General features: G+C 42.7%; 2 protein-coding genes across 2 annotated transcripts; both read right to left on the minus strand.

Annotated features, from left to right (window-relative positions):
- Nucleotides 1-464: 464 nt before the first annotated feature.
- Nucleotides 465-6376, minus strand: cdc7 (cell division cycle 7 homolog (S. cerevisiae)). The gene is made up of 12 exons (XM_008279407.1): nucleotides 6271-6376; nucleotides 5868-5958; nucleotides 5491-5577; nucleotides 5195-5330; nucleotides 4172-4265; nucleotides 3548-3690; nucleotides 2986-3334; nucleotides 2684-2791; nucleotides 2295-2470; nucleotides 1946-2028; nucleotides 1582-1731; nucleotides 465-1463 (listed from the first exon to the last, which is right to left on the minus strand). The coding sequence occupies exons 2-12, from the start codon at nucleotides 5956-5958 to the stop codon at nucleotides 1027-1029; spliced, it is 1854 nt and encodes a 617-aa protein (XP_008277629.1). The 5' UTR covers nucleotides 6271-6376; the 3' UTR covers nucleotides 465-1026.
- A 1063-nt stretch (nucleotides 6377-7439) lies between these two features.
- Nucleotides 7440-23502, minus strand: hfm1 (helicase for meiosis 1). The gene is made up of 39 exons (XM_008296158.1): nucleotides 23412-23502; nucleotides 23206-23321; nucleotides 22534-22846; nucleotides 21621-21958; nucleotides 21165-21206; nucleotides 20978-21048; nucleotides 20716-20848; nucleotides 20248-20399; nucleotides 20002-20079; nucleotides 19443-19598; nucleotides 19141-19341; nucleotides 18921-19009; nucleotides 18742-18785; nucleotides 18275-18376; nucleotides 17697-17842; nucleotides 17493-17587; nucleotides 17236-17369; nucleotides 17096-17143; nucleotides 16919-16999; nucleotides 16256-16347; nucleotides 15873-15979; nucleotides 15712-15759; nucleotides 15481-15578; nucleotides 15271-15405; nucleotides 14981-15066; nucleotides 14225-14308; nucleotides 13191-13348; nucleotides 12912-13015; nucleotides 12187-12372; nucleotides 12005-12070; nucleotides 11760-11884; nucleotides 10177-10259; nucleotides 9956-10068; nucleotides 9780-9857; nucleotides 8899-9177; nucleotides 8631-8712; nucleotides 8376-8481; nucleotides 7842-7987; nucleotides 7440-7700 (listed from the first exon to the last, which is right to left on the minus strand). The coding sequence occupies exons 1-39, from the start codon at nucleotides 23480-23482 to the stop codon at nucleotides 7655-7657; spliced, it is 4632 nt and encodes a 1543-aa protein (XP_008294380.1). The 5' UTR covers nucleotides 23483-23502; the 3' UTR covers nucleotides 7440-7654.
- Nucleotides 23503-24155: the final 653 nt, after the last annotated feature.

The following is a 24155-nucleotide window of genomic DNA, read 5'->3' on the forward strand; positions in this document are numbered from 1 at the left end:
CGGGATCTTTCTGCATGGAGTCTCCATGTTCTCCCCGTGCAGCGTGGGTTCTCTCCGGGTTCCTCCCACAGTCCAGAAACATAATGTTCAGGTTCTCTATTCAGACATGAGTGAGGTAGAGTGTGGTTCTTATTACCTGACAGTTTCGGCGACAACGCTCGCCTTCTTCAGAGATGACATTGACAGCGGGTGACGTGATGCTGAGGTTAATTGGTGATTCTAAATTGTCCGTAGGTGTGAATGTGAGTGTGCTTGGTTGTCTGTCTCTAAGTGTAGCCCTGTGATAGACTGGTTACCTGTCCAGGTGAACCTGCCTTCACCCTAAGTCAGCTGGGATAGACTCCAGCCCCCCATGACCCTAGTGAGGATGAAGGTGTAGAGATGATGGATGGGTGGAAGGCAAACACAAAGTTTTCGGGTTTTGTTTGCGTAATAAACCGTATGAATTAAACTGCAGACGCTTGTTTTGTTTTTCCGACTTTATTAAGAAATCTAAAATGGAGGCAAATTGTCCAGTTTTCACTGTTATCAATAAATACAGTTGGAACAGAGACACGTACAGCAGAGTTCATGTGTTTATGTTTAAATTAAAAGCCCCTCATAGGTACAGAAGAGACCCTTACTATAATACGGTGTAATTACTAAACATACGGACAGTTTCATCTTTACAAGATAAGATTTAGACCACCAAGAATATAAAATATCTGTTGCCGCAGTTTAAAACACTTGAACCATTTACAAACAGCCAACATAAAGCTGTAAGTCAAGGCTGGAGCTCTCTGACCTGCTCACAGTCACCATAGCTGCCATGAAATCAACACACTGTGAACGGTGAAGTCAAACCTGTGCTGCAGGAATGTTTATATTCAATGTAAGTATAAAGTTTTAAAGATGGGAGAGGAAGCTCACCACATCTCTCTAGTCCGTTAAAACGATCCAGCATGCCACTCTACTAAATCTGAACTTCATCTGGAGAGTCCACACGGTTCTGTTCTGCCTCCTGGTCCTTCGATGCTCTGCAGGGACTCACAGGTCCTTGAACAGCTGGTGCTGCAGCGCCTGAGCAGCTGTGATTCTGGTGCGAGGGTTCAGGTCCAGCAGCTTGTCCAGCAGGTCGTAGGCCTCGTCAGGGACGCTGTCCCAGCCCTGCTCGTCCTCCTCGACCTTCCCGTCCATCGCCGAGCTCTGTTCTGTGGGGCGAGTTGCGGTGTCTTTGCTGCCTGACTGTTTCTGGTGGTTTGGGAGCCCAGACGAGAGCGTTTCCTCCACTCCGTCTATGTGCTGCTGTGCTCCTTCAGTGGGGCGGTGTGTGGGTGTGTCATCGTGGATCTTGTGGTGACGGGTGGCGGCTTCAGGAAGTGGCGTGACTTCGTCATCTGGCGACGGCCTCCGTCCTCTGAGCGTCTCGCACAGCGTCCTGAGGTCCTGTCGAGGAAGCTCCCGGCTGCACACCACTGCCTTACCTGAAAGAGGCGCCAGGTTTACGCTCTGCACAGATTTCTACATGTAACTGAGGTAGATTCCAGTTTGCCTTCAAAATCATAGGTACTAGTTTGCCGAGTAAAAAACACTGATACACACCAAACGACTTGGCTGCCTGGATGGTCTCTCTGGAGCCTCGTATGGTCATGATCTGCGTGAGCGCTATCAGATCGTCGCTGGCTTTAAAGAACGGATAACGGCCACTGAGCAGTGACAGCAGGATCACACCGGCTGACCACACGTCTATGGCTGCAGTATGGGGTGACAGGAGAGCGCAAACGTGCACATTAGTGACAGGAAGAGACAGTTAGAAGAGCCCAGTTCTGCCCGTCTGCAGTGTAGGAAACCGGCCTGACTCATGTAGTGCAGCAAGAGAATGAGTGGGAGCACAAGAGGTGAATGAGCTGTGTTTGAGCATTCATATCTGTGCTGTTGTTATTTATGTATTACTAGAGATATCAACCTGTTCCCTGGTTGGGACACTTGGTGAGGACTTCTGGTGCTCTGAAGCCTGGAGTTCCAGCTCTGGGTGCCACCTGCTGCTTCCTTCAGACAAAAACAAGAACGTTGAAGAAGGCGTTTGTTCACAAAACAGAAACAAAACATGACTTGTTAAACACAATGATTCCGTTGTTCGGTGGATTAGACGGAGGGGCTTTCATTATCCAGATGCCTGTGGTTCTTGTACAGTCAGCAGCAAAAGTCTTGATGACAACATAAACAATATTTATGCCTAAAATACGACCAGCGGCTAACAGTGAGGGTTCCTTTCCTTTATTTACACGTGTGGCTGTTTATGTTTGCTTTGTCACCTGGACATGCAGACGTTGCAGACACGGTCAGTGAGGTAGCAGTTACAGGTGAGGCCCTGCTGCACCGTCCTCTGAGGTTTCTGACTGCTGCTCTGAGTCCTGACCGGCAGCGGGCACCTGGAGGCTGCTGCATACCGTCGGCTCGCTGGATCCTCTGGTTTGCTCGGCTTCACCAGCTAAAGAGAGGATAAAACACGAATATAAAAAATAAACGACTAAACCTTCAATTATTTGTAATTTCAGGGACCTTGAGTGATTTATTGTCTGCAGTGATCCAAAAATAAAGTGATTTAGAGTGAATAAAGCTCCAATATTAGCATAGCTGCTCAGATCAATATTGCAAAGAACAGACGTCTTGTTCTCCCATCAGCTCTTTCCATGTTGCTTACTTCTGTTTTAACGGCAGCTTGTTTGGTGGTGGAGGGAGCCGGTGTGCAGCTGTTCAGGTTCCGCTCTCCAAACACCGGCCGCACCACTCTGCGTAGTCCCGTCAGATCCTAAAGAAAACAAGCACGGATGGCAGAAGTGAGCAAAACCCAACACAGCGATGCAGGAAACGGAGCACAAGCAGGTGCACAGATAATTTAATACAGACATCCAGAAAGTCTGTAGCCCCACTTCAGTCTTGTGTACATGTCTGTCCTCAGTGGACGAAGAAAAGACTCAAAAAAGATCAACTTAGTGCAGACACCTTTGTGTGCTTTGTGCGAGAGGTGGTGGTGGTGGTGGTGGTGGCGACGGTGGTGGAGAGAGAGCGTGACTTTTTAACCAGTGCTTTTCGAGAGGCTGATGTGGATGAAGAAGAGGAGGAGGAAGGTAGCACGGTCACTGATTGCCTCGCAGGTGGAGGCAGTGGGGTTGAAGCTGTAGCGGCGGTGGTTTTGTGAGGGAGTTTAGGAGGTGCTCTGCTCCGCTGTGTGGCTTCTTGTTTCCCCGTGGACCCTCCACCTTTCTGTGACGGCCTCTGCCTCACCACCTTCAGCAGCTCGATGTGGGTGTAAGCTGTACCCTGAGCCAGGCCGAAGTCCACCAGAGCAAACCTGCACAAACACAAGATGATGAAGGCTTTATGTGGACGCTGTTGGGATGAAGTACAATCTAAAAGCTCCTGCTGGTTCAATCACGAGCTGCCACATCTTCTGTCATTAACCCATCAGCACTATACCAGAATAATGTTAGCATCAGAACTATATGTGTGAACTACACTGAACACATAACAGCTGTGTTTTATACAGAGGGATGCAGATACTTACATTTTGCTGTTCCTGTTGTAGAGGAAGTTATTTGGTTTTATGTCCCGATGAATGATGCCAAACTGGTGGATGTGTTTCAGGGCCTTTAACAGGTGGAAGATGTACAGACGGACCTCCTCAAAGCTCAGCGACCCAATGATGTCCTGATGAAGACATTTTAATTAGATCAGGAACTTAAGATTTCAGCAAACAAGATCTACATTAGGAAAGCAACCATCCTTCCATTATCTCTAGGGCCACTAGGGTGGTGGGGGGCTGGAGTCTATCCCAGCTGACTCAGGGCGAAGGCAGGTTCACCTGGACAGGTAACCAGTCTATCACAGGGCTACACTTAGAGACAGACAACCAAGCACACTCACATTCACACCTACGGACAATTTACAATCACCAATTAACCTCAGCATGTTAGTGGACTGTGGGAGGAAGCCGGAGAACCCAGAGAGAACCCACGCTGCACAGAGAGAACGTGGAGACTCCACGCAGAAAGAAAACGCAAACCGGCGACCTTCAAGCTGTGAGGCAATGATGCTACCCACCGAGCCACCTTGCAGCTCCAGGAAAGTGACAAGCTGATGTAACATGTAATCAGATTGTTTACATGCAATGAATCTGACAGACACTTACCACAATGGCTTGATGCTCCATGTAAGGCATTACAATCACGACATGGTCCTCCTTCCTGAAGCAGTACGTCACCCCAATCACATTCTCTGTGCCTCTGCAAAGTGAAAAAGGGTCACAGTTGAGACGGCAGTGGCCATTTCAGCTGGCTGTGCGTTGAAGCGACGTCAGTTTTGGACGCGCTCTTCCACGAATCATTACATAAGTCAAACATAGACGTACATTCATACATTCAGATGAGTGTGCTGGAAGCTGCTGCACATCCTACCAGCCCTGCCATTAATGTATTGCGGTGCGTAGGTTCAGCTGAATCATACAACCTTAAACAAACCCACACACCAATTTGCTACGGCATAAAAATAACCCTAAAAGTAAAAAAAAACAAAAAACAATTCTTTACCAGTTTGGCATTTTGCAATTCCTGAGCACTCAGCTTTCACAGATTTGTGTCAACATAGTAAAACGTCAGTATGAACCACAAAATGTATGATCTTAGAGAGCCTCTAACTGAAGCACATTCAGTAGAAAAATGGTCTTAAAGTGCCGAACACAGCATATAACACACAAAAAGCAGAGAGAAGCTCTGTGGAGGGATACATCTGTCTCCAGGCAGAATTACAGCCAAATTAAATGTAAATCCAATTAAATCTGTGTATCAACCGTCAAAGACCAACAACAGAAACAACACATGTCGACATCTTAAACATGCGTGAGCTACAGGATATCTTGAATTTCCCCAAGGGGATGAAGAAACTATCTGTCTATCTGGATCATTGGATCAGATATATCCAATAAAGAACAGAAGAAGAAAGTCAAATATTTAACGTGAAAGAGGAAAGTAACACAATTAGGGGCGAAGAGATCAAATAAAGTGAAGACACCTGATTACAAAGCAGAACAACAACCTAAACAGGACACAGAGTGAAGTCTATAATGAATCATAGTCAAAGGAATACGATAAGTCCACCAGGTTCAGAAGGATGTTGACAGGAGTCATTTCAACGTGACCAGCAGCGCTGAACTCACCCTGCAACAGTGAGACACTGAAGCTCTGCAGCGATGCGCGTCGGATGGCTGGTTGGGATGAGGTGTTTCAGGGCGAACATCTCCTTCCTCCCGTCTCTCATCTGCGCCTCACCCAGGTACACCGAGCTGAATGTACCTGATGCACAGAGACACATCATGAACACCTTCTGCACCGCTTGAATACATCCAGTGAGGTAAACAAGTGAGCGCTGTAATAATCCCAGAAAAAAAGCTTCTGTTCCACAAACTGTATGTCAATTCCAAATGTTGTAGAGAGAGTTAGGATAACCATGTACCTTCTCCAATCTTGTCTATGATGCGGAAAACCTTGGCCAGCTGAGGAATTGCTTTGTAGAGGAACTCGATATCCATCTCCACATCCCCTGGAAGTAAACAAAAAATATGTTAAAAAGAAATAATGATGTTTAAAGGCTGGGATAGACTCCAGCCCCCCATTGACCCTAGTGAGGATTAAGGTGTGTATAGATAATGGATGGATGTTTAAAGGTGCACAACATGTCTACTGAATTAATTGCATAACTCCCCACTAACATCATTCAATTACAAAAGGCACAATACAAATAAAAAATGTGACTTTTAAAACTATTGTTAGATATTTCTTATCATATGTCAATAGTGGTGCATTACAGTTGTCATAAACTGTCCCACTCACTTGACATTTTGCTTTTCCTGTGACTCCGGTCAGATTTCATGATAGCTCCGTCCATGCTGATGCCCTCAGTGCAGACAGGAGACAGCTCCATCTGAAACCCAGAGAGAAATCAGGAGAGGAACTTAGAGAGGCTGAACATGTTCATGATTAAACGGTAATAAACACTTAATAGGTTACTACATAGTCCAGTTGTATTACAACGTAATGCTATGTTAGAGAGAGCAGTACTCAGTTAGTAAACCATCCTATTAAAGTGGCAGATGGAGGAGAGGTGTGTAAAGCTAATGTTTAGGAGCTGTCTTGACTTCCTCGTTAAAGCTCAACTAGCATTCTGCTGCTAATTGTAGCTCCAGTCTAAGTTAGCTAAAGTGCAGCTCGTTGAGGAAAACACATAGAAACTCACCGCTTTAGTTGGTCGTCAAGTTGGACAGCTTCTCGAATAAATGGTTCATAAAATCGCCAAATAGAACGAGCTATTCGGCTACCGGCGAAACACTAAACCCACATAAACATCACTCGGGCTGCGGCTGCAGTAAAGAACTTGTTCAGACTTTCCGGATCTTTTCCGCCAACAACAAACTGCGCGCTAAAAGTGACGTCACGGCGAGAGATCTCGCGTTACATCAGCACATCACGTGGTGTCGCCCTCCACCCAACACAGGAAGTAGCGGATTAAAGTGATACATTCACATTCTTTACCTGAACAAAAACACGAAAATCAAACGGGAAAAGTTCTCCGCTATAAGTAAGAGTCCTGCTGTGAAAGTATTACTGAAGTAAAAGTAAGTTTTACCACTAAGATGTACTTCATCTGCAGGAAAATGCCCCCTGCGTTATATTATTATTACTATATTATTACTGAAGCAGTGAAGTAAAAGCAGGACTTTATTGTTGTTGTTGGTTGAAATACTTTCAAAAAAATTATTCTGAACAAATAATTATTAGTTTCATCCATGAAGGACTTTTTTTTCAGTTGACTAATTTATTAATCAACAGAGTGTTTTTATCAGGTGCAAAATTGCTTAAATCTTGAAGAGCTGATATCAGTACATTGAATTTAAAGCAACTTTTGACACATTTTAATATATACGTTATGACTGACTTACACTGGTCATGCTTGGTCATCATCACTGACTTCTGACATATATTTTTGCTATTTTATGATACAGTCTTTATATAATACTTATTATTTTATCTCTGTAACCTGTTAATTTATACTGCTGCCTGTTTTGGCCAAATTGGTAAAAGAGATTCTTCATCTCGAAGAACCTTTTTGTGGTTAAATAAAGGTAAGAAAAGAAAAAGTTCATAAACTGTACTTTTGTTTATATTATAAGCTCTTCCAGTGTTTTGTGACTACTTACTAAAGCTGTTATTTAAATGTAGTGTAGTGAAATTTACAATATTTTTCCTCTGAGATGTAGAAGAAATAGAAAATGACTCAACTAAAGTACAGGTACATTAAGTTTTTCTTAAGTACAGTACTTGAGTAAACGTACTTTCTATCACTGATCCAAAGCTACTTCTCATCGGTTGAGATGTTGAGAAGTTACTCCCCACGCTTGCACTGAGTCATCCAATGAACAAAGACTTTATTGAACAAATAAATACAATCACATTTGCAATAACTACAACTAACGCAACTTGTTTCATTTACAATATGAATATATGGTAACAGGAAATTACAACAACTCGATATAAATCTCACAGGCTAGAGTGAAGGACAGCATGAAGAAAGAACTCTAAGTTAATGACATATTCATGTCAGAGGAAGGCCAACAGTCCTTCTAAAATATACCATCGAATATGCCAAGGAAAGCTTCCTCTTCTTTGCTGTTGGAGCAGAATGTATAGTAAATAAAAAAGAGGGAAAGGATATCCATTATTCATGTGAGAAAGTACACTTATTTTCATTATTGACAAAAGAAAAGGAATGATTGAAAACAAAAGCCATGTAATTATGCTTTCCTCTACCTTCTGCTGTCGGATGAGCTCGCACCGGCTGCGACGCTCATTGTCGAGAAGAAATCCAGTCTGTTATTCACTCGGGTCTCGTGAGGCTTTCTTGGAAGATTTTCTGGTAGTTTTACTGTGATCTCCTCATTGAAGATGTTTGGTCTCTGCACAGAGAGGACAAGAGGCGAGCATCACATACCGCATGCAGCTCAACAGCTAACAGCACACCTGGTGGGATTTCAGGAAGGTTAAGAACGAACAGACGTCTTTGATGAAGCTTAACCTGGGAGTCAGAAAATAAACTAAGAGAATATTTCTGTCCACAGCGTGAAAATCCCATCAGCTAGAAAAAATAAAATAAAAAAATGTGACTTGCTGCGTTGTTTTTTTAAATATTTAGATGTATCCATACAGTGGAGCACTGCAGAGGCTAAACACGTCTGTGCTGTCGGTAAGCTGAGCAGCTACACTGGGCGTCTGAAGGTCACAGTATGAGGTTTACTGTGTGAAAAACAAGATGGACAATTGTGTTCGCAATGCACAAGCACACACCTTTCTGTTCCAGTCGAGGGTGATTCTTTTCTGCAGGGCAGATGTTGTACTGACTGGTGAAGGTCCCAGTTTCCTGATTTCAGGACTCACAGTTGCTGAAATCGATCTAAAACACAAAAATATGACAAATGTTGTTGCCTCAGTGGGCAAAAGGATTTTCTGATTTTACATATTTAACTCTTTTTTGGTTCTTGCTGTATAAAATAAACATCTACTCCTTAACTGAGGCTAACGTGCGTCATTTTCTGGCCTCACCTCAGCGGTGTGGTGACAGCGCTCATACAGGGTTTGGCTTGTGAGCAACCGAGGAACGCTGGTGCTGATGTAGTAGCATGGCCTGCACAAAAAACACACCTGCTTATAAAATCTACAGCAGCGGTGGAGGTGTAATCTCACGATAAAGGTAACTGACTGTATCTGTGTTGCAATGAAGTCTTGATGAGATGTGGAGAAAGCTGGCAATACATAGATTGATTTCCTTCCTCTTTCTCCTGAATTAAACAACACTGAACGTTCACTCTACCTGCCCGGTTGTGCTCTACACTCTGAGGATTAGTCGTACACGAGGCCAGTGAAGTCTCGCTGGCGTGCACCAAGTTGTCGTCATCGAAGTCGCCCCAGTCGTCCCATTCGTTTCCAAGGTCAAAGCTGACGGCCGGCAGTTGGAACGATGAAGCTCGTTCCTCTGACACAGCGGTGGACCTCAGTGAGTAAGCTGAGCTGCTGGTATTGATCTGGTTTAGATGTTGTTTAGAGTTCTGACTCCCACTGCTCGGTTCTGGGATCATCCACACCGAGGAACCTGAAGAAAGACACGTTTAAAAAAAGGATGAACGCGCCATCAAAGGTTTCTGCACTGTATGCTTTCATGTGTTACACACCAACACACTTTCTTCTAGATGGATAAATTTATCATTTTGATTCTAAAACCACACATCTCCGACCTAAACGTTCAACATACTGTACTGCCTTCACGTCAGCCACTGTTTCTACTTTAAGTGAGTGTAATAAAAACCTTTAAACAGGTAATCCATAAATATTAAAACATCTAACCACGTTTTATTTTTGTGTCAGATGCATATTGCTTTGTTGTGAATGCTCTAACCCCAAAGTTAAATGTCTGTAGCCAAAGAACAAGCTGTTTTATGAAAAACATAAAAGCTGTCCTTATGAATCACAGCTTATGAAAGCGCTGTAAATGTCCTGTAAATCTGAATTCCAGCATAATTAACTGCAGTTTACTCAAATTAAAATGGGTTTTAATGGCTAGGACACTAAAAGCCATTTTAAATGTCAATTATCAATACGTAGACTACAATATGTTTGTGGATAATGAAGTAGAGCACGCAATCCACCAGTATTAACCGGCTGTTAATTCGTTAAACTCAAGATTTTAACCAATACTTCGGTAGTGAGCGCTGGATGCAGCAGAGGTTTGGACGTTCTCTCCCACCATGTTGCTCTCCACATAGTCATCATAACCTTAAAAAGACAGAAAATAAGAGAGAAGCTGATGATGCAAAATGAATAAAATGACACTGAATGGGTTTTGAGCCGTCTTCTTTAAACTACTGGTTTACCTCTGTCAAGGTCATCCAGACAAATTATGTCTGGCAGCTGAGCGCAGTCTCCGTCTGTCAGGCCGGTCACAGTGTGAGGTTTCAGTGAAGCTTTGTGGTGAATTCCTCCACCCCTTCAAATCAAATACAACCGGATATGAATATGTGTCACTGCAGCAGCTGTTAAGGACTCTATTCTAAAGTTTGCACTTAGGAGTAAAATCTAAAACATCAGCGAATACCAGGAAACAGGAGAAAGCATCTGTTTGGGCTTGTAAGCAAACTCCTGCATGCTGACGGACACGGGCTCCTCGCTCATCTTCATCTGAGGACATACAGAGAACATCAAACACTCCCTTATTAAGCTCAGTGCAACAGAAAGACTCTTTAAGGGCAGAGGAGATGTTTTCTAGTCACAGAGATTCTATGGTATCTTCATAAACAAGCCACATGTGGACATTTAAACATACAGTAAACTAACCGCATCCAGAATTTCACACAGAATGAGTTTAGAAGGTCACATGAAGCATCTAATCTGCATATTTTACATCAGAGTAAAGCATAAATGGCCTTTCTGAAGTGCAAGGTACATACAGTAAGTTTGCTGTATGTCACAACTGTGTTGTCATGTTATTTTACACTATACACGTATAATAATTAGTCTAATATGTTAGAGATAATTTATTTTTTCATACAATGTCACTCATGTGGTTGGTACATTTCTTATTTTTCCTGCTTCAGAGCGACTCCCCTCTTATATCACTGACATTTCTTTCAGTCTTAGTTCAACTATCGGTGTCTGGGCAGTGACTCATCAGCTTCTGCAGGTTTATTATGAAGTGTTTTTGAAGAAAAAAAACAATCGTTCATAGGAGTCCGCTGCATAATATCCAGCAGTGCTGTCAGGATTTAGGGCTGCAGGTGGGTCAGTGGTTAGCACCGTCACCTCGCAGCTAGAAGGTCGCCAGTTGGCGTTCCGGTGAGGACACCCGGGATCTTTCTGCGTGGAGTCTCCATGTTCTCCCCGTGCAGCGTGGGTTCTCTCTGGGTTCTCTGGCTTCCTCCCACAGTCCAGGAACATGCTGAGGTTAAGTGGTGATTCTAAATTGTCCATAGGTGTGAATGTGAGTGTGCTTGGTTGTCTGTCTCTAAGTGTAGCCCTGTGATAGACTGGTTACCTGTCCAGGTGAACCTGCCTTCACCCTGAGTCAGCTGGTATAGACTCCAGCCCCCCACCACCCTAGTGAAGATTAAGGTGGACAGATAATGGATGGATGGATGATAGATAGATAGATAGATAGAGATAGATACAACTTTAGTATGAACCTCACGGAAATTGTTGTGGATGGACTGATGGATGGATGGATGGATGTCAGGATTTGTCCTGCGAATTGACGTTTGGTGGATGGTAAGCATGACCGGCCTGCGTACAGTAAAAGCAATGCGCTCTGTTTCCTTATTTGAAATAAATCTGAACATTTCCTTCTTATTTCTGACCATGTGTTAAACAAAAATGTTTACTGTTTTACTTGAGTCGACGAAACCGCAATTAACAAAAAAACTGCTTTAAAAATTTAACTCAGTTTTCATTCTCAATTCTTTTGATGTAGCCACTGGTGAGTTTCATTTGGTGCTGGACAAAAGCTCTTTGAGGGTTTCATCAAATATTCCTCTATGCAGGAAGAACCCTGGAGTCTTCACGAGCCTGATTATATAACACAACCTGAGCAACACAACACAGTGAAACGTCTCTGTAAGTTCATTAACTACAAAGACTACTCGGCGAAGAGTAAAAAACAAAACAGACGTCTGTTTTCTTGTTCACCTTGAGTCGTTTCACTGGGGTCTGCGTGAGAGTGTCCGATCTGATCCTCAGGTCTTGCAGATAAGATGAGAAACTGGACTCCTGGTTCGCTGACCTCTTCCGTGCCACAGTTACACCTACTTTACCTTTAGAGGAGACACATAAGCACTCTGACAGACTGGAGGGGGACGACTTCTATAATCTTGACAGACACAGAAATTTATAAAGTGACACATGCACAGTGAAAGATGTGTTATTATACTCACAGCAGTCATGCGCACAGAGGCTCTTATTCTTGCAGAAGTGGTTGCACTGTCTTTTACTGCCTACATCTGATGCACGGAGAAGAAAAAACAAGTCAAAGAACAATCTGCCCATAAAGAAGTACTATATTGATGTTAACAATTTCATATTTAGGCATGAAGAAACTCATCCACGACAAAGTTACGATGGGTTTTGCCTTGGTCTTTAGCAGCATTTTCCTTCTGAGCCTCAGCCTGATTTGCAGACAGCGGCTTCAGCTCAGAACTCTGTGGTCTCTGTCCAGCAGGAATGTGTGTTGTATTGTATGGATTTTCAGACCTCCTGGCTGCAGAGTAGTGCACAGTGAACTTCTGCTGGATGTCCAGGCCCACTGCAGGAGTGAGAAAAGGCCCGAAAGCTCAGAATAGAATATATCCACAGTGCAGTCCAAGAGTCAAAAGCTCGGATGTATAAAGTGTAAAATTCTACATGTTTGGGTAGATGTCACACCTATGGACAATTTAGAATCACCAATTAACCTCAGCATGTTTCTGGACTGTGGGAGGAAGCTGGAGAACCCGGAGAGAACCCACGTTGCACGGGGAGAACATGGAGACTCCACGCAGAAAGATCCCGGGTGTCATCACCGGGACGCCAACCGGTGACCTGCTAGCTGCGAGGCGACGGTGCTAACCACCAAGACACCTTGTAGCCTTTATAAAAACTGATTACGTCTCATTTAGGTTGGTAAACTTCATCTCAGCTTAGCAGCAGTGGGGCATCTCAAACCAAATGGTGAATTGTTCTTTTACTGATCACTACTTAATGCACTGCACTACTTCCCTCTACAGTCCAGATGACATACAGGATGTAGGTACATATTGTGGCTGTATGTATGTGTTGCACTGTAAAGCTATTTCCATTGTGTACCGTATCCTGAGCTTATGAGATTGACACTGATCTCCTCTCCTTTCGAGGCTTTTGCCACATCAATCTTCTTCGACCAGCTACCACACTTCAGCAGCACCAGGTCCCTAGAAGACAAACAACAGGATGCCTGCTGAAAATCAATCACTCAAACGAGATTCTGTCTCCTTTAAAAACAACGGTTTAAAAAAAAAAAAAAAAAGTATGTGTTCTGATTTTAGGTTTTAAAAAGGAAGCACAAACGATTCTTGGGAGCCTCTGATACAATTATCTTTTCCTCACGTGAGTTTCTGTAGAAAGACGACGGTGTTGTCGGAGTCTCCGATGATCAGAGAGACGTAGTGGTGGTCTGGAGCCGTTCTCTTTGACAGCAGCTGTGCTCGGTTCGTCAGGTTCACCTTCACCACAATCTCTGCCGTGGCACTGCTGTACCGCGGCAGCTACGAAACACAACAACAGCGGCTTTAGAGAAACACGACTAAGATTAACAGAGCTTTAGTTCGCTACAGATGTAGAATGAAACACTTAAACCGTTCAATCGCAGGAGAGCAGATGAAATGTTGTAATGCTTTTCAAATGACACGGATGTAAATGACAAACAATGTAAAGATTGGCTCTCCAGTGGGCTCACAGCATTCCACAGTTTCTAAGCCAAGATCAGATTTCCAGCAACTCAAATATCAATTCAGTTTGCAGATTCAAAGCCAGTTAAGATATTCAGAAATCAAGGGTTATATTGACTAATAAATAACTGGAGCTTTTGTGGGAACAGAGACACAAATCAACAAGAACAAAAGGCTTCGTATAAACATGCACCAGGAACACATTCACCGTTGATGTTTTTCTAATTATTATTTTAAAATACCTGAACAATCTTTATGCTAATTTAGCTTTTTTTTTTTTTTTTAATTCTTTCATTTATAGGCAACGGAAAAAGAATTACATAAAAAATAAAAGAGCTACCCACTTGAATCAAATGTCAGCTTAAGAGTTTGACCAATACCACAGCTTTATGGTTCTTATTTAAATTAATTCTTCACTCCACAATAATTTGCTTCTGCTTTGCATGGTTACAGTTATTTATATTTGTAGTTACTTTTATTGTTTAGCTGCTTGTATATTTTTATCTTGTAGATTGTGCCTTACTCTATATTTATTGTTGCACCAACCCACCAGAACCAATTCCTTGTATTGTGTGAACTATACCTGGCAATAAATCTGATTCTGATTCTGATTCTGACCAACATAAATAAAGAAAACATGTGACACCCACAAGGTGCTTGTCTTTTTTATTACTGAAGGTTTGTGCCATTTACCTGCTCCAGAGAAATGTCATACTTTGGGAGACGGACGACAGATTCTCTGATTTGGTTTCCAAACGGCGGATGTCTGTTGAGAATCTGTACGAGGAGATAAAGTCAGCAAACATTACATTGAAATGCTTTATACAGGTAATAGTTTTCATCTTGTTATGTGTTTCGGCAGGCAAGGCTGAAGAATTTCTAGAACGTGCTTAAACTGTTACTACCTCATCTTGTGTATATAGTCTTCTGTACATAATGTTTTTCTCTTACAATTTGCACTTTATGTTTCCACATTATTCTTGCACTGACTGTACACTTAATCTTCTGGAGCTGTTGTAATGGTGAACTTTCCCCACCGTGTGATCAATAAAGTTTATCTTGATATCAGCTAAGTGATTTTGAATCAGCAGAACCAAAAACCTGCACACTGTTGCTGAGACATATGATGTAAAGTCAAAAATAACTTTAATTTTTAAAAAATTGTACACCTACCTTACACAGTTTTAAGGAAGTAGTGACATAGTGCAGCGGTAAAATATAAGATAGCAGAGGTTTAATGTTGGGAAACTTCCTCCTGAGCCATCAAAAGGTTAAACTCACGAGCAGATCTGTGATGGACGGTAACCATCTGATCTCCTAAATAACATGTGTGAGTAAAACCCATGTCTGCCATCAGGCCTCACTGCACTAACATCAGAGCCTGGTGTCTACATTACCACCGAACAGCCCACTAAATCAGACACGTCCAGCCATTAAACACAGACTGACCAGCTCGAGCTCTCTGGCGTTGGTTTCCTCTATTTTGCTGAAAGTGGTCAGTCCGCTGTTCACCATGGCAGTAGACAGGAACTGGCCTGAAACACATCATGTCATTAATAAATCATCAGACGGTGCATTTGCATCGAACAAGAAGAACATCTGGTTTATTAATGAAATCAGGAGGTTGCAACTGTGGCACTGGGATATTTTATCGGAAATATGCAAGAACTAGTCTTAGATATAGAATCCTGTAGGACGCTAAATGTATTTGTACAGTATGAACGCATAAATGCATGCACCTATCTTGTCCAGCTGTTTGGAAACATAGAGCGAGTTTTCCCAAAGCTTGGCTCTGAAGCACTTAGCCAGGATCAGGGAGTTGAGCACAGCAGAGAAACCGGTCTTGGATCGCTGAGTCAGATACTCTGAGAGGCCTGAATGGGGTCAAAACACAACCAAGGTTTAAAAAAAATGTAGACACTTTATGGTTTCTGATTTATCCAACGTACATCTGCTGATGCGCATCCCGTTCCTAAAGATCTTTGCTGTGTCCTGTGTGAGTCCAAACTCTTGAATGGAGATGGAACCCAGCTGAGCCTGAATCAAGCTACAAGGCAATAAACACGCATCATATACTACAGTGTACAGTCCATCATAAACTCCATAACAAACTGTAAATAATTCACACGCTACTCAAAGACAGTTCTTCCACATGAAACACACTGAATGACTAAACCTACCAGTTCACTTTCATCTCACTGGTTTTGATCTTTCCTTCCATGGGAAATCTGTAAAAAAAAAAACAACAACATTAAATGGTATATCTACACTACAGTACATTTTCCATCCAAAGGCTACAAACAGAGTTAATGTTGTTGTTCATGGTGTAAAAGTGTCTGACCTGATGGTGACCCTGTTTTTATCCCTGTTCAAAGTGTTCAAGGGCCTCTTCTCATTCACTCTCAGCTGAATGTTGCTGAACTCTCTGCTCTTCGACATCAGCTTGATCTAGACGCACAGCACAAACGCTTTGGATTTCAATACTCTTTTCTTTTCAACGCTTTACTACGCAGCTTCCAAACAGTTATGTGTTTTCTTTTGCGGGGATCCGGCTGAGCTTAGTGTCTTTGACAGAGTAAGACAGAGAAAGGACCTCGGGCCAGGCATATCTGCTAAATGTCAAGGATGAAACTGCAAAGGTCAAGACTTATTTCCAGCTGAGGAACACAAAATGTTGATATATAACTGCGTATGACTCAAACGCATTAATACGAAAAAGCCTACCAGATCAGAAAGGCTCTCGGAGCCAGCCACTTCACTGAACTTTCTCATGGTGTCGAACGCAACGCAGTACCTCGCCATCAACCTGCCAGCCTCTGCGAACGACAAAAACAAACCGCTTAACAGGTTACGTCTTGAGCATTAAGCTCACGTTAGAAATGTATTGTAGCCGTATAAGGTAGAAACTTCATCCATGTCTCTAAATATTAGGGATGCACGATACACTGGCGACCACATCGGTATCAGCCGATATCAGTGTTTTTTCCCATACATCGGTATTGGTCTGATGAACACATTTAGCCGATGATTGTCTAACATCAGCGCCTTCGTCTCTACGTTTGATATCGCTGCTGTTTCACAGATGTTTTTACTTAAACGGTCCTGGACTTAAATATGTTTAATATGTTTTACTTTTGTAATAAAGAAGACTATGTGGTCTAATCTGGGCTTCTTCTGAATGGTTTTCTCACAGTGCTGACTGATACTCATTTTTCAGCGTGAACAAAAATTGAATATCGACATCGGTGATATCGGTTATCGGCGATATCAGAAATCTTAATATCGGTATCGGCCAGAAATTTTAATATCGTGCATCACTACTAACTACGTAAACCAATAAAATACTTTCTGCACTTTCCCAACAGTTTAAACCAGCTGCTCCTTTACCTGTTGGCTTGATGTTGATATCCTCGTCCATATCGATGACACCAATAGAGAACAGAGAGTTGAGGTTCTTCAGACACAGTTCTAAACAGAACAGGAGAAACAACATCAGCGTGCATAAACATAACAAGTACGTCTACAGTAAAGTAGAGTAGCTTCACTTGAGTATCCATCGCCCACCTTGTAATTTTCCTTCAATGCCGTATCTGTCTAAGTCGGCAGAGAAACCTGAAATAAAAGTTAAGATTAGCTCATTATTTAACAAAGATGTAGGAGATAGACACTGATTTTGACAGATGAAGTGTGTTTCGGGGTCTCACCGTAGTGTGTGGGGTTTTTGAGGGCTCTGATGTAGAGGAAGGTGGAGCGGATCCAGTCCAGAGCCATGTTGACATCGCTGATGGTTTGGAGAACAATCTCAGCATTCAGGTGCTCCACCAGGTGAGCGTGTAAGCTGGGGGAATGGAGTATACTGTTACCTCATGTACTATGGTGTGATCTCTCTCTCCTGTATGTATTTATATATGAGAGAGACAGCGATCAGAAGACCAAGACCAAAGAAGGGAACAAAAAAAACCTGCTCTCAATGATTTCCATCCCGCTCATGAGCTGCATGTACTTGTTTCGGGTCTGAATCTTGGTCATGATCACTGCAGTGGCTGACGTGTCAAACTAAAGGAGGAAATAATCAAAGCCGAAATATTTGCAAACATGCATCTCTGCACTGTTGCAAAATATTCATAGATGAGTGCGTCTTTCTGTGTTCTAGCTGTGCTGCTACCTGTGGTCTGCCAGCCCGGCCGATCATCTGCAGCAGGTCTGCCTCGCTGTACTCCTCACAGGAGCCTGACACATACTGCATGGTGGACTTGATCACCACCAGATGAGCTGGCAGGTTTACCCCCATGGCCAAAGTCCTGGTCGTAACTAGGAGAGCAGAAATCAGACCCCGAACACAAATTAAGCCCCCAACAGATTAAACATAAACTGAAAGTGTTACAGCAGGTGATTTATTACTTTTACTATTGCATATCAACATCTTACAAAACCTGTCAGTACACACTATTTTAATTCATATGTTATATAAATACATCACATAGAGTACAGATTTTATAAACAATATATTTGCATTAATTCTTTTTGACACACTCCTGTGGTTACAAAGCTCGGGATAAGACCTCGCATTGTGTCACAACAATACAGATGAAATTCTGTTGCAACCTGTGAGACTCGTCTTTCCTGTTTACGTCTGCACTGTTGCACAGAAAATGAATCACAGGATCATGTTGCACTCTTCTGTCGTCACATGTGTTTTTGTGTTTTTTTACAGCACAGGATAAAAGTGTATTTATGCCTTACAGAGGACAGGCAGGTCTCCCAGAGTGAAGGCCTCTTCTATCAGCTTCCTATCAGACAAGTCGACTCCTGCGTGGTGATAACCAACTCCTAACATCACCAGATCTGGACCACAAACACAACACAAAGTTATGCTTTTAACTAATCTGTGAATATGTGGACACTTCTACACTGCAAACATATGTTACTGCCGAGCATCCAATCATGGACATTTATGTACTTCTCATTCTGCAGGGGCCGTTGGATGTTAAAGAAACGCATGCAAAGTTGTCTGGCTGTATGCTGTAGCACTGAGTGTTGATTTAAGCAAAACGAAGGGGCAAATGTCGGTATTGAAAGTATTGAAAGCTCCAGAGCAATAATCACACAATAATATGGCCGCACTGTATAGTGTCTGTTAATCAACGAATACAGCATACACGTGTGATAATGGGTTTCAAGAGGATTTAAAAGCTGCCCAGAGGCCCTACCTCTCAGCTTGGTGTCTAGAATAGAGTTTGCATATTTCATCAACCTGCAGAGTCAAGCACATCACACAAGTCCAGCAGAAAAGGTTTAGGGGAAGTAAGCGTAACTGTATTTATCAAACATCCTGATGTAAAGTTGCCTGTGAATGACATGCCGCTATACAGATAATGAAGCACGGCACCTTTGCTTGTGTTCAATGCTCATGATGAATCGAGCATCCTTGGCCAGAACTGCAGCGGACTGCTGGGCTCCTTTCCTTGTGGAGCAAAACTACAGAAAAACATAATGATCACGTAATGAGGCAAACTAACCCATGACTGTTAGGAATTCTTCATAAACTAATAACCTCATTCTGAAAGAAACCTAAAACATGCTGAAGAAAACCTGACCTCAGCACTCACCACTAGTGCAGGCTTCTGGTCAGAGTACGTCTGTATGATGTTGGCCATCTTGTAGTTAAGTGACAAATCAAACTTGAACTCAGTTTGGTTTGGACTGCAGGGGAATCCGAGCACCACCTTTCTCAGCTTCACTGGACGGTGGCTCTCATCCATATCCAGATATGTGGCCTGACCGCCCTCGTTTGACAACCAGTCTGCTATCTAACAACAGGCAGGCAGACCAGGCTACTGATTTACACCACAGATAAGAGCAAACAGCTACAGCAGAAAGTGACGACTGACTCCCTTTCTCAGGCACTTACATCGGATATATTGGGTATGGTGGCAGATACAGCCACAAATCTCATAGAGAGGCCTGCCTCTGGATTTTGTGATGTCCTGTAGGCGTGTACTGCCTTCATCCGGCTCACCACCACTTCCAAGGTGGCGCCACGGGTCGCATCCTTCACAACATGCACCTGGAGGATTAATGTTTTAGAGGTTAGGGTTGAATTTGGAAACAACTGGAAGGGGATGTTGGTAAGCAGGTAAAATTAAGATAACCAGTCTTTTATCATCACATATTATTACGAACATCAGTGAGTTAATGTGTAAAAGAACTGGGCAGGTTTCTTTGCTCTCTCATAATACACACACCGGGAACGAGATGTGCTATAATTTTTTAATGGCTAACCTCAAGTAAAATAAAGTGCTGAGGGCAGAGGCTAATTATGTGCCATCGCGCAATGTGCCATAATAAGACACGCAGTACCCAATGCATCTTCTGGCTCAGTGAGCATTCGCCATTACGCAGTCAGATTATGAGCTACTATTAACATTTAAAAATAGCTCCATAAGCAAAATACCTGCAAACATACTGACCTCATCAATAAGGAAGAGCCTGACTAGCTGCAGCAAACAGTTATCCTTCCATTTTCTTGTCATGCTGTCCCATTTTTCCTAAGGAAATATACATATATCACTGTATAGATGCCGAATAGTATATGCATATTGCAATATATATTAAAATAAGACATGAAATGCTATTTGTCTTTCTGCTTCCTAACATTCCCTATCTTAAATCTTTGCTGCCCTTGTGTAATTGAGATGCTGCAGAGTGTCACACACAGGTGTGGTCAGGATGATGTGAGAGTCCTGAATCTCAAAGAAGTCATCAATCTCCGTGTCACCAGTCAGCTCCTTGCAGCTCAACCCCAGAGGACCAAACTTCTTCTTCCAGTTCTCAAAACACTGACTGCAGAGAGCTTTGATAGGGGCCACTGGTGAGAACAAACAATGAGTCTTTTTTTTTTTTTTAGAAGGTCTTTGTGTCTCTGAAATACCAAAAACCTATAATTGAATCAAAAATCATGCTGGAAATTACATACATGAGCGAGTCTAAAGAAAAAATGTTCAAAGCTCCAGCGTGTAATTACAGTCAGGAGTATCATATCAAAGCACTGTTTGCCCTTGCTTGCCCTGACAGTGTGTAACAGCTCAAGCTGGGAATGAACAAAATTATTTTCGGTCAAGTCTCTTCAGACTGGGTCTGTAGTGGTATTTAACAGCTTATTCCCAATAATATTGTACGCTCACTGTATACAGCTTTGACGTCTCTCCAGGGCTCTGGTGTCTCCATTAGCAGGCGAATAATTGCCAACTCAAACAGCACTGTTTTACCAGATCCAGTCGGAGCACATGCCACAAAGTTCTTACTCGTGTAAAGAACCTGTGAACAAACCAAAGACAGATGGAGAGACACTCCCAGGCACGGATCATTTGACAGGTTGTGACAAGACGGTGAAAACTATCGCGTTATTAATACGGCTATGCATAAAGGTTTTCTAAAAATGCTTACATCATCAAGAGCTTTGGACTGCACATAATTGAAAAAGGGGAAGTCGCTGAAGACAGATCTGAACCTAACTGCTGTGAAGCATGTGTCAGGAAATCCAACCACATCACATGAAATCACATTCCAAGCGTTCAAGCACAATTCAAACAATTTGGACTTCTGTTGATTTACACGACAACACAAAGGATACGGATTTCAGAAACTGGTCGCAAAACTCCAGAACCAGAAGACCCTAAAATGTGAATAAATTAAGCAAAACATGACGTTAATTTTCTGCCACATTTTCATATAGAACTTTAAAAAGTTGTGTAGACACAACATTAAGGGGTTCTGTTGTGGCAGGACACACAAATCTTCCTTGTAGATTACAATGAGTTAAAAGGGCCTCTATTGTTTCTGTGTACAGCTTCTACTGTTCACCACCTAGTGACCAGTATGTTTTATTACAACGGAGCAGTCAATGGGGGAAGCTCACCTCATTTCACCTCATCACACCCAAACACATTGTGGCAGCTGCTGCCACGGCTAGACACGGGCATACTCATTAGCTGCAACACTTTGGAAGGTATATGTGTAGTATTTGGTAAAACAGGCCCAGACAGTGAGCACAGCGCCTGTCTGTGACTGTGTCAGTGCAGTGTAACACCTCGTATGTGGAGCGGCTGAGGCGTCATGGGTGGAACGAAAGCTCTCTTTGTGCCCTTGTCCTGTATCTCTGCATGTGGCGCCTGCTGCGGGGGTTGGCCACTCGCTGCAGATGAGCCCAGAGGAGGGGGTGAGAGAGGGGGCTTGGAGGGGAAAGGAGGAGCTGCGTGGCCAACTGTCGCCTGTGGCAGCTGAAAAGGAGGAGGCGCTGTCGTCATGGTAACCTGACTGAGAAAAGTTTGAAGTCTGGATGTTGTCTGGCTGCTGCTGCCACTGCCACTGAGGTCATCTGTGTTTGACGAGTCACCTCCACTGGTCAGCGCCTGAATCTTGAACAAGCTGTTGTGGGAGGGAGGAGGGAATAAAGAATGGAAAGCAAAGGAAGCGAGAAGGAGAGGGGAAAGACTATTGTTGCTGCAGCAATGTTGTTGTTTATCAAGAGGGCCAGACATGTAGGCCTTCGGCAACAACGTCAACACAGAGGATGGCTTCACATCTTCTCATGTTCTTCAGTCCACCTCTTCATGATTCACTGTCTAACTAAGCGTATCGTATATTGCAATATTTTGGGGGATTAAAGAGTGAATCAGCACTACATTACAAATCTGAAAAACTCAAATCGTGGGTTTTTTTTTAATAGTAAATAACATTGATCCAGTTTATTTAAATGTGCTTAAATGCTGCTCTGCATCTGCCTACAAGGATAAAAACACTTTGTTGACCGGCGTTTTTTCGGCCACATATGTTCACATATCAACCATTTGCAGTTAAAAACAGGCAGCTGTTAATGCTTTTAAGCGCAAGTTTCATTCAAATTCAAAATATGTACAAAATAGGGACAACATCTGAAAACAACGTGCACACACAATTCCACATTTCAGATTCATTTGATGTCATTAATAACTGACACTTGCCTTCTCCGTAAAGGTGGGCTTTTGCTGCAGTCCAGAGACAAACAAGTGCTGACGCCTGCACGACCAGAGTCCTGCGGGGTTTCATCTCCACCTCTGCCACTCTGACAGCCACCCCGAGAGTAATCCCTGAACCCTTCACCTCCCCAAAGGCCGTCGCATCGGATGGTGCTGCTGCTATTACCACCTTGAGTCTCTTCAGTATTTTTCTCATCATTGCTAAACCTATAAGAGCAGTTGGTTTGTATTGGTAAGACCCTATGGTCAGCTGATCCTTTATACGGAGGGTGGAATTTCTTGGGTCTTTGTGAGAAACCTGTTGAGTAATATTGAAGAGGAAGAGAGAGTTTAATAAAATGAAGTTGTTATTAGCCATAACTTGGTGCTTTTAACTGGTGTGACTATCAAAATAAAGGTGGATTCACTGCTTCAATGAGATTAAAACATCTACAGTCAGAAATTCCCTTTACAATAATTATGTGTGACTATAGCATGAGACCCAAATCCTGGTTTGTTTACGCAAGTCAAGGAAAATTGGGAAAGCTTTAAAGCCTATTCAATCCATTGTGTCAGTGAGTCACAGTTAAATTTAGCAGGGCTTCAATAGGCCAGATACTGCGCAGTTTACTCAAGTCAAGTGAAAAGGAATTCACCCTAATCCAGAGCACAACATACTGTATAGGGCAGAGAGAGACTCTGCCTCCTCCTGCATACCCTGAGTGGCTGGAATATGAGTAAGAGATGGAGGTGCTTCCAGCTGCCATGGACTGGGCTCCTGGTGCAGTGGCCTTCTGTCAAACACAATCCAGAGCGAAAGACATTAATTCAGCTGAGAGAGGACGACAAGAGAGGGATGATGTGGCACATCTCTCTGTACTTACACTTTGTGGACAACTGGTTTTTCAAAAAATAGATTGTCCAGGGACAAGGTGCAGTCGTCGGAGTCCAACATCTCATCAGATAATGCAGGCGCTCAGACATTTGAATGCAAAGCAGACCAAGTCAATCAGTCACTTTGCTCTCGATTAGGGACATCTGGCTCAAACAAAAAGAAAAAGCCAGAGATACTAACAGACACAACCAATAAATACAGCAGCAATGTATCTGAAACATAACAGAGTGGCCAAAATGTGTTTGAAGGCTAAATGAGATTAAAAGGTTATAGTTGCTAAAGGCATGGAGCATTTTTGTTTTGAAGATTTGCTTTGGTTTGCGGCAAAGACTAGCACGGGTTTATTATTTATCTCTTATGACCTCAGATGCAAAGTCAAACCTTTTAATGATGTTCACCATAATTAAACGGTTCACATTCAGACTTTATGTAGGAAACTCCTGCAGCCGTAAAAAGCAGAGGCTTTAGCATGAGGCTGTAGCTAGCCATAATGTTTCTGATTTGACTTTAGCATTTAACACATACATAATAACATACTAATAGAACAGCCAACCTGCTTAACCAAGCTTTATGAAATATGTTTGTTGCATTATATCACTGTAAAATGCTTATATTATTATTAAATTACTTATAATAATTATATTGCTGTTTTTCTTGGCTAACACAGTGAAGATAACCGGGCTTTGCTAGCTTTAGCATAGCTAACAGCTAGCTAATGACAGTCAAATAAGAA

This window comes from Stegastes partitus, unplaced genomic scaffold (assembly GCF_000690725.1).
Source record: "Stegastes partitus isolate 25-593 unplaced genomic scaffold, Stegastes_partitus-1.0.2 Scaffold0, whole genome shotgun sequence".
NCBI classification, from domain to species: domain Eukaryota; kingdom Metazoa; phylum Chordata; class Actinopteri; family Pomacentridae; genus Stegastes; species Stegastes partitus.

Bases quoted from the DNA above. Each gene is read 5' to 3' on its own strand.
- cdc7 (XM_008279407.1), bottom strand. From the start codon at position 5,958: ATGGAGCTGTCTCCTGTCTGCACTGAGGGCATCAGCATGGACGGAGCT. The intron at 2,471-2,683 runs GTAAGCAACATG...TCCTCTCTTTAG, and splicing joins AAGCTGCCGTTAAAACAGAA to CTGGTGAAGCCGAGCAAACC. The intron at 2,029-2,294 runs GTGACAAAGCAA...TTTTGTCTGAAG, and splicing joins TGCAACGTCTGCATGTCCAG to GAAGCAGCAGGTGGCACCCA.
- hfm1 (XM_008296158.1), bottom strand. From the start codon at position 23,482: ATGTTGGACTCCGACGACTGCACCTTGTCCCTGGACAATCTATTTTTT. The intron at 20,400-20,715 runs GTGAGCGTACAA...TGTTCTCACCAG, and splicing joins AGACGTCAAAGCTGTATACA to TGGCCCCTATCAAAGCTCTC. The intron at 16,348-16,918 runs GTAAAGGAGCAG...TGTCGTTCGCAG, and splicing joins TATCAACATCAAGCCAACAG to AGGCTGGCAGGTTGATGGCG.